This window comes from Phocoena phocoena, chromosome 14 (genome assembly GCF_963924675.1).
Source record: "Phocoena phocoena chromosome 14, mPhoPho1.1, whole genome shotgun sequence".
In the NCBI taxonomy this organism is placed as follows: Eukaryota; Metazoa; Chordata; class Mammalia; order Artiodactyla; family Phocoenidae; genus Phocoena; species Phocoena phocoena.
The window spans coordinates 61,190,970-61,200,383 of NC_089232.1; the positions used below are offsets into that span (position 1 = coordinate 61,190,970).

General features: G+C 49.6%; 1 protein-coding gene across 1 annotated transcript in view; it reads right to left on the reverse strand.

Moving 5' to 3' along the window:
• Positions 1 to 8,448, reverse strand: part of CRIM1 (cysteine rich transmembrane BMP regulator 1) — a 206,715-nt gene extending 198,267 nt beyond the window's left edge. The window contains exon 1 of the mRNA XM_065891147.1: positions 8,058 to 8,448. Coding sequence (XP_065747219.1) covers positions 8,058 to 8,388 — 331 coding nt within the window. The 5' untranslated portion in view covers positions 8,389 to 8,448. The remainder of the gene's footprint in view (positions 1 to 8,057) is intronic.
• Positions 8,449 to 9,414: the final 966 nt, after the last annotated feature.

Consider the following 9,414-nt stretch of genomic DNA (forward strand, 5'->3'; position numbering starts at 1 on the left):
CAACACAGGTTTGTCCGGCCCCAAGGCCTATTTTCTTTTTCCTACAACATCCTGCACAGATGAGTGAGAAGGAGGGAAGAAAAAAGACCTCCAGGCCTGGCTTGCTGCTGCTCCCCCCTAAATCCTCCCTGGTAGTCACTGCCGGAGTCAGGGCCCCTCTTGGTTGCCCTCAAGATGCTCAGCACTTCCTATCTCAGGGCTTACCAGCTGTAAGGAACTGTCCTGGGCTACAATGGATTGTCCCAGTTGTCACTATCTACCTTCAGACCACAGCCTCTGTGAAAGCAGGGCCCCTATCCTATTTATTTTGGTTGAAAACTAATTATTAGACTAGCAGGTAACATTATCAGTTCTTATTATACGCCCTACTCGTGCTACATGCTTTACAGGCACTAGCTGTTTGCTACTTCAAGTGTGGTCCTGGGATCAGCAGCATTGGCATCACATGGGAGTTTATTAGAAATGCAGAATCTCAGGCCCCATCTGGACCTACTGCATCAGAACCTTTATGTTTAATGAGATCCCCCCAGGTGATCTGTATGCACATTAACATTTCAAAAGCACAGTTTTGTCTCATTTAATCCTCAGAGAAAACATAGGTGGTACCTATTACTATTAACAGCTGGGAAACTCACGCTTAGAGAAGACAGGTGCTATCACTAGAGTTCAGCACAAAGACCAGAGCCAAGGCAGCTGCTCAGTAAATATTCATGGAAGAGGATGGCAGGGAAACAGGTAGGGCTAGAAAGAGAACGGAGGAATGGCCTGGTTAAACTCCTGACCTCTGGTTTTGCCTAGCTTGTACCTACTGCCAGGACAGGTCAGCTGCAGCAATACAGGCTGTTTCCTTAGCTCCAGCCAGGCCAAATCCTGTGCTGACCAGCAGTATGGACACTTCAGGAGCTAGGAACAAAATCTTCTTCCAGAATAAAATGTGAAGGAAAATGCACATTGCTGATACGTGTGAGTTTAGGTGCTCCTCCTTCCCCAAATGAAATATTAGTCCACAGATAAACGGTTAAATTTATAATTCTTACAACTTAATGCAAAAAAATTCAGATTCCTCCCTCTTTATTTTTACCCGAAATACACAAATTTTGTAGAAATTATTTAGACCAAGTGTAACAAATGGGCATCAGGAGGAAAGGTAGCAAATAGCTTCGGAGGCCTTTAAATAAGTTTTTTAACTCAATGCATTTACGGTGTTGGGGTAGGAGGAGACCTGAACTCAGTAATAATTCGCTTTCTAAGAGCCCAGACTCCTCGATCAATTACTGAGGTAGATGAGGATTAAACTGAACAAGACAATGAGCCCGTATCAGGTTATTTTACTTCTGGTTAGTAGCTTTGCTGTTTACCACGTGCTAGTCATTCTTCTAAGTGCTTCACAGAGATTCCTTCACTGAGTCCTTATAGCAACCCTATTATTAACCCCACTAAACAGATGAGAAAACTTAGATGCATGGAAGCAGAGAGCAGATTTGACCCCAGAAGCTAAGTTTCTAACAATTACATTCTTGGATCGAGGTATAAGTATTTCTCACAGAGAATTAACTGGGGTTGGGAGAGGGAGATAAGGAATTGAACCCTGTTCACTTAGCAACTGCAGAAGAAAAAGGAATCTCTTTTGATTTTTTTTCATGTGGGCCCAAAGTGAACACTTACCAGCATTTACCTCAAGGGCATTCTTAACTTTAAGTATACTCAACCATCCCTCTGTCCTGTCCGCAAGACCGATGAGGTCTTGTCCAAACACAGAGGTTTTCCATGATTTGATTAGGCTAACTGGCCAGGACAAGTAGCAGAGAGTGGGTGAAATCAGGAGATGCTGATAAACGGACACCTCTCAGTTCACTGCCCACGCTCATCTGCCTAGTGGAACAAGCTAGAACAAAGAGAAAATCACTCCCAAAAGGAAACTTGCCATTTTGAACCACAGCTGGTACAGCGTTAAGAATGCAGCCTCATTCTTAGATGTTGGGAAACACCTGATATGTATCGCAAACGCTCTGAGAATGGGTAGGATCCCTTCCCCCACCAAAAGGGAGCTCTGACTCCGAATTTTGAACCTAGTTGGAATTTGAATTCTCCTTTTCAGCTTTGCCACCAGAGCCTGAGGATCATCTCAGATCCTGTGATTCCTAGAACAAATTTTACCCACATACCTCACCAACTAATCATATACAGACCTGAGAAATCAGTTCTACTTGGTTTGAACTTAAGTAGACTTTTGAAGGTCTTGCCTCATTCTTCATCTTGATTAAAAGAGTATCTGGAGGGCTTCCCTGGTGGCGCAATGGTTAAGAATCCGCCTGCCAATGCACGGGACCCGGGTTCGAGCCCTGGTCCGGGAAGATCCCACATGCCGCAGAGCAACTAAGTCAGTGAGCCACAACTACTGAGCCCGCGTGCTGCAACTACCAAAGCCTGCACGCCTAGAGCCCGTGCTCTGCAACGAGAGAAGCCACCGCAATGAGAACCCTGCGCACCACAATGAAGAGTAGCCCCCACTCGCCGCAACTAGAGAGAGCCCGCGCGCAGCAACGAAGACCCAACGCAGCCAAAAATAAATAAGTTTATAAAAAAAAAAGTATCTGGAGTAGGGCACAGGTCTGAAAGGTCCCCAGGCTTCCCAGCACCCCACCCCGACCCCAGCAGAAGGCCTTGCACAGAGGAGATCAATGAATGAGTGAGTGATTTCTATGCAGAGAGAAGTGAAAGCTTTAAAAATTCAGATGTGGAGAATTCGACCTCTGAGAAGGAAGGCTTTCAATTTGTTATTCATGCATGCTTGGCTAGTCCACTGTTTCTTCCTCAAATAATTAATTGAGCTTTACTGGGGGTTGTCTCCAAAGCCCTCACACTGCCTGCGCCTTGCGGAACACAGTGTTACAGGAACCCTGCTTCACCAAATATATTTACCTTCCAGTCATCTACCATCCCCTACCCAGTGGTATTTACACACTAAAGCGGCACTGCCATCTCTCATGTTAGTGCCATAGCCTGAAAGACGTTAAACACACCCACATTTTTCAGGAATTTCACAATTAATGTCTGGAATGTGTTTTGGATTATTCTTCAAAGGATGACATAGTTGCCCTAAGATGAATTCAATATTTTTCCCTTCTCCCATTTGTCATTCTTTAGTCTTCCCACTCCATTACCTTTTTAGGGTCATCTGTTTTATCTATTTCCCCCCAACTTCAAAATTCTTGTCCCTTGCCTCCCCAAAATGTTCCCTTGTTCATCCAGATCATTGCATTTTAAGCAAGCCACACCAAACACAGAAACCTGCACCATATCACTAATACCTCCTACAACTGGCTGTAATGCCAGTTGTAATGTAAAGTTTAAGGATTATTCAGTTTTCTTCATAAATTATTAATAATAAATAATATTATTTATTACAATAAATCAACCTGTATGTTCACCACTGCACTGCCAACATACTGCTTATAGATTTTCCCGGTCACTGTTAAATACGTGTTAATGGCAGCAAAATCTCCAGACTTGCTATTTTTGCCCTTCTGGTGCTATGCGATTCATCTGTCCTTTGCCAAGTGTTTTATGTGACTGGACTCCTCAACGACAGTGAGGGCTCTGTAAGCTCAACAGTCAAAGTGAAGGTCACGAAGTCCTGTCATTTGTATGAGTGCGGTGAATAGTCTCTCCATGTTTTGTCAATATTTACTTTGGGGAAGAACTAATTATTTCCTTGTTTACTTACACTGGTTCCTCTTCCCATGCCGTATTAACGTGATTTTATAGACCCTCTGCTTGCTTCTGTCCCTGGCATCTAAGAGCTCACTATACCTAAAGACTTCTGAGATGGAAACTGGAACACCTTCCTCAAAAACAAGGAGCCCTGGTTTTTTAAATTTTTCCAATGCCAGTACAGGAGTATTAACTTTTCCCATCCCCTCTTCTATTTATTTAGTAAAAATTAAAATCCATGGACTCTTAACTCTAAGTCCTACGTTACAGACGGATGAGAGGAGATCTGTGGCCGGTGCACAACCCAATGGTTTGGTGCATTCCCTGGCCTCCTAGAGCCTGCTCTCTGGGCCTTGCTCACCTCAGATCCTCCACAAACCTTCTTCCAAGGAGCCATCATCTCCAGTGACTGAAAAGAAACCATAACCTTCTAACGCCAACAGTTTCAGAAAACAACATTACATTCTTTGCACTAACTACCCAGCCCACATCCTTGGTTCTACTCACTGCCCCATGAGAAGTGGGTGGGAAGAAAACTTAAAATACCTGGGGTAAATCAAAGGAGGACTGTGTTTTGAAAGAGACAGTTCTTAGATGGCAGTACTGAAAACACGGAAAGTTCAGTTCCATAAACATGAAGCCACTGAGTAAATAATCACTGGGAGAAAAAAAAAAAATTGGTGCTTATCCTCACCTGGCTCTAATACAAAGTTCTCAGAGCAGAGCCACTCCATAGTGCCCACCAGGTTCCAAATCACTCTGTTCTCACAAACTGTCAAACTCAAGCCATTGCTGCCTTTTCATTACTTAGAGAAGGCTGGTCATGCTCTCCCAGCCCCACCCCACCCCTTACAGAAGCATACTGAACTATTCCACAGAGGAGGACAAATGGTCCTCACCCCTCATCTCCAAATATAATCCTCACTGGCCAATCAAAACATTCTTCCTAGAAAAATCCCACTTCAGCAGTTTTTCAAAACTCTGTCTTTGATCTCCCAAAGAGATCTCCCACCCAGTCTTAGCCCTCAGGAGTTCAGAATCCAAACTTATTTGTCTGGCTTCTAGGCGATTTACCTAGAGGCAGGCAGCCTAACCAAGGAGCAGGCCACTTAGGAAGTTGCAAAGGGCAACAGGAAGACTCACCAAATCAGTGGAAATGGGAAAGGGATCTGTACCTTCCCAGGGGCCAGAAAGCACTTTATAGACAGAGCAGAGAATAACGTAGGTATCTGGCTCCCTGCTCAACTTTAAAAATGCATGTAGCCAAAAGTAATTTTTTTAAGGAATAAGTAAGTCAGGATTTACTCAGTAATGATCTAAATGATGCTGAAAAGAAGTCCAAGTGTATGTGTCACATGATTCACCCTTCACATCATTTAACTTTCAGAAAATATTTTTTCTTCAGTGTTCTTTCTATGGGGACGACTGTTCTTCCATGTATTCAATGCACATTCACTGAGAGCCTACTATGGGCCAGTGTGCCTTAAAAACCTAAGGCAGGGAGCCACAATTTGGAAGGGGTTCATTTCTGCCCCAATTTACCTAACTCACTTTGTGAACTGCAGTTAAAAACACAAGTTTGTTGGGGTTTTTTTTTTCCCTCACAAAGCCAGTATGGGGAATGATACAAATAAAAATTACTGCAAGTTGGTAAATAGAGCAATGTAATTTGTATTTAAATTATATCATCGAAAACAGGTAGATTAGTCACGGTAACATTTGTATACCATGCAATATGTTTTCTCAGTGTAGTCTATTAAATAAGAAGTTTTCAAAAGAGTTTTCATTAACAGATACAACCAGTAGGGGTCATTTTAGTGCAAAAATTGCAGCAAAAGAGACTTCCACATGAATAAAATGTATCAATTCCTATTTGTTAGTTATGTGTGAATTTCTGAATAAAAATGGAAACTGAGGGAAACACTGGCCACTGAGAAATTTCTTGCCAATTAACAGGAAAACAAAAGAGAAAGTCAGCACCTTCTAGATTATTACTGCCATGGAATGACTCCTCTAATTCTTAAAAGGGAAGAAAAAAGGCCACTGACTTATCCTGTTTTCCATAAATCTTGTAGTAAAGTGAAAATTCTTGGAATTTTAGACACCCTATTGAAATAGCCGTCTAAATCCAACCATTATATCATACTAGGTAACACTGCCCTTCTTTGGGTTCATGGATTTAGAGTGCAACTTGACTGCTGCTTTTAGAGTTCTAAAAAACAAAATAAAATTAAAAATGCCCTGAGCACACAATTTTGGTAGCTGAAAACAGTCTGGCTAGATGGAAAGTGTTGCTAGAGAACACTAAATGAGATATCATCACGGTAATAAATACTTCCAAGCATTTTCAAGGCTAATACCAAGTGCGTGGGGTGTTACCAGAAGAAACGAAGCTATGAGGGATCGCATCATTTCAGAGGAATGAAACACTCACCAACAAACTGCCAAAATAACTCTATACTATGATACCAGAATGTTGGTGCCAAAACACTTGATTACCGTGAATGTTCCCTGAGCTCCACATTTCCTTCACCAGGAATCTATCATGAAGAAACAAAACAAGGGTTAGAGTCTTTAGAACCTTCCCAAGTCCTTCTCAGAGCAGTTTCTACCACATTTAACCTTGTTTCAGGTTGCTTGTTCTTTTTAGATTTATGGGAGGCTGGCTTAAGTAAATTACACAGTCCAAGTGGCAGGGTTCAATTCAAAGATGCATCTTTTCCTCCAACTCATTCAGAATTCCCAAAGTCAAACACATAAAATGGTATCAGAAGTTAATCGCCTGGCCGTTTTTCTATTTGTGAGAAATAAAAACGTTATGGGACTTAACACCAGGTGAGAGGCTTTTGTACTTGAAGCAAACAAACTCTTCTAATCCAATGTCCTAAGGGTGCAGGGGTGCACTTCCCTCCAAGAGTTCCCTTCACTCATTACTGCCCACTAGCCTCCAAACCAGAAAGGCCTTCCTGACTTGCCAGAACTGTCCAAACTTTAAAAACTGAAGTTATCAATGAATATGCGTGTGTGTAAAGAAAACCACAGAATGGAACCCTTTTTTTTTTTTAACAGACCCATTTTATCCTTAAGGCTGCTACCTCCTTTCTCAGTATCCCAGCACAATAAACACACATACACACATAAGGATGCTTCAGAATAAACCCCTCCCTGGTCTCCTGCGTGCAGGCTGTGAGTACTAAGGAAGGGACGGGGCAGAGGGCACCTGTCCCTCCTCCTCTCCGTTCCTCCAGAAGTAAGGCTGCTGCGCTCTGCTCATACACCAGGATGCCCCAGAACAGCATCTCGCCCCAACGTCAGCCCAAGCAGGGATCCCACTTTTAACTGATGCTGAGTCCTTTTAATTTGGTATTAGCCAAATAAAAAGAACTCACTGCGTCTCTCTAGACCCCAAACCTCACCAGGCACCCCGAGGCCGAGGCCGGCGGGCAGGGCTTCAGGCCGACACCCATCAACAGTGGTTCTCCCAAGGAGGGAGGCTCCACTAATCTAATCTTTCTCCCTCCGTCAGACACCATGGTGCACAATACTTAAGTGCAGCAACCAGCAGAACACAAAAAAGAAGGAACCGGCAACATGACTGGAAACACGCGGATATCTGATCTTAAAAAGCTGCCACTAATAGAAACAACTTTTCACTCCTAGGTGCCGGCCTCCCGCCCCCGCCCCTTCATTCAGGAAAGAAAGCCTTTGACCGTCTTCAATAGGCAAACAAATGAGTAACCACCGTATGTAACTTCCACTGGGCTGACATATTCCGGAGCTGAAATTGATTTATATGCGCAGGAGGAGGAAGGGGGTGAAGGAAAAGCGCAAGGAAAAAATAATAAAAGAGTCACACAGGGAGTGTGAGCTGGAGACACGTCTCCTCCGCCAGCAGAAAATGGACTTTCACGGACGCGGTGCAGCACTCGGTTCCACACTGCGCTAGTGCGGGGAGGGCGGCAGGGGCTGGACTCCCCGAGGGGCTCGCGACAGCCTCTGCAGTGCCCCCTGCCCGCGGCACCCTCACCTCACGGCCGGGCCACCCCACCCAGCCCCAGCTGGATGGGCCACACGTGTGCGCGTCTGTGCGCGGCCAGAGGCGATCCCCCACTCGCCGGCCCCCACCCACGAAATCCAACCTCGCCCGCGGCTGACCAAGCGTCAGGGGGAGCCGCGAGCGGGAACCAAGGGACGCGGGGCTCTCTCCCGGGGGTGGTGGGCGCCCCTCCTCCCGAGGAGCCCACTCTCCTCGGGCAAGTCTCGGGCAAACTTTGCTCGGCGCAACCAGCGCCGAGGGGGCGGCGCGGGCCAGGTGGGAGGGGGCCAGCGGCTGGCGACCTTACCTTCGCAGACGCCCACTTCGTACTCGGTGATGGAGTCGCCATTGAGCGGGGGACGGATGACACAGCGCAGCCCCCGGTCGCAGGCTCCGTGGAGCCCGTAGGCGCCGCCGCAGCTCTCGTTCCTCTGGCGGGCGCACATGTAGCAGCAGCCGCAGACGCCCTGCACGATGCTCCCGGGGCAGCTCCTGGGCTCTTCGCACTTGGACTCGTCGCAGGGCAGGCAGACCAGCGCCCGGGTGCCGGAGCGCGCCAGCAGCAGCAACAGCCCCAGCAACGAGACCAGGAGGTGCCCGCAGCCGGCCAGCCCCCTGCCCCCCGCCACCAAGTACATCCTCCTGCGCCGCCGCCGCCTCCTCCTCGCAGCCGGGCCGGGAGCGGGGCGGGCGCCCTCCCCTGCGCGGGGCACACGCGCCGCCGCCGCCGCACCCGCAGCCCGCGGTCCTCGCCGCCCCCCTCGGGGCCCCCGGGGCGCGCCTCCCCTCGCGGGGCGAGGCCCCCGCCCCCCGTGCGGGCCGCGCCGACCCCGAGCCCACTAGCGTTGGCGCCAGCGGTGGCTTCCCCTCCTCCTCCTCCTCCCGGGAGGGAGGGGGAAAATTGAAAAAAAGTTTCCTCCCGGCAGCTCCGGTTCAACCCAAACTTCTGGCGGCGGCGGCGGCGGCGGCTGCGGCTGCGCTCGGCTCCAGCCCCGGCTGGCGGCGCCTCCTCCCTCTCCTCCTCCGCGTCGGTCGGCCCCGCGGCGGTGGCGGTGGCGGCGCAGCCTCCGGGCCGGTCCCCGCCTCCCGAGCTGCCGAGTGGGCGCGGTGGCGCAGCAGAAGGTCCGCGGCGTCCGCTCCGCGCGCCCGGCTCGCCTCACTCCTGCGCCGCTCCTCCGGGCGCTTGTTTATGGCTCGAGCCTCGGCCGCTCCGGCTGCGCCCTCCCCCATCCTACCTCATCCCCCCAACCCGCGCCCCCCCCCCACTCCGCGCCGCGCGCCGCTCATTGGCTGCCCCCCCACCCCGCCCGGTCCGGCCGGCCCCCTCCCCCCTCCTCTGCCCTCCCTCCCCGGCGGCCGGGCCCTTCCTCCCTCGCACGCCTCCTCCTCCAGGCCTCCCCCTCCTCCTTTTGCGCCTGCTGGAGCCCGGCGCACAGAGCCGGCCCTGCGGCCGAGTCTTCTCGCGCCTCTGCGGCTCGGGCATCGCCGGCGCGCTGCGGCTCCGGGCGCACCCGGCAAGCTGCGAGAGTCGCGGCGTCCCGAGCGCCCGCCAGCCCCGGGGCCACCGTGGCTGGCCTGGGAGCCCCGAGGGCGAGACGGCTGCACCTCTGGGGCCGGCTTTGAGTTCGGAGAGTGGCGGGGAACCCGGAGCTCGGGGCCGAGGG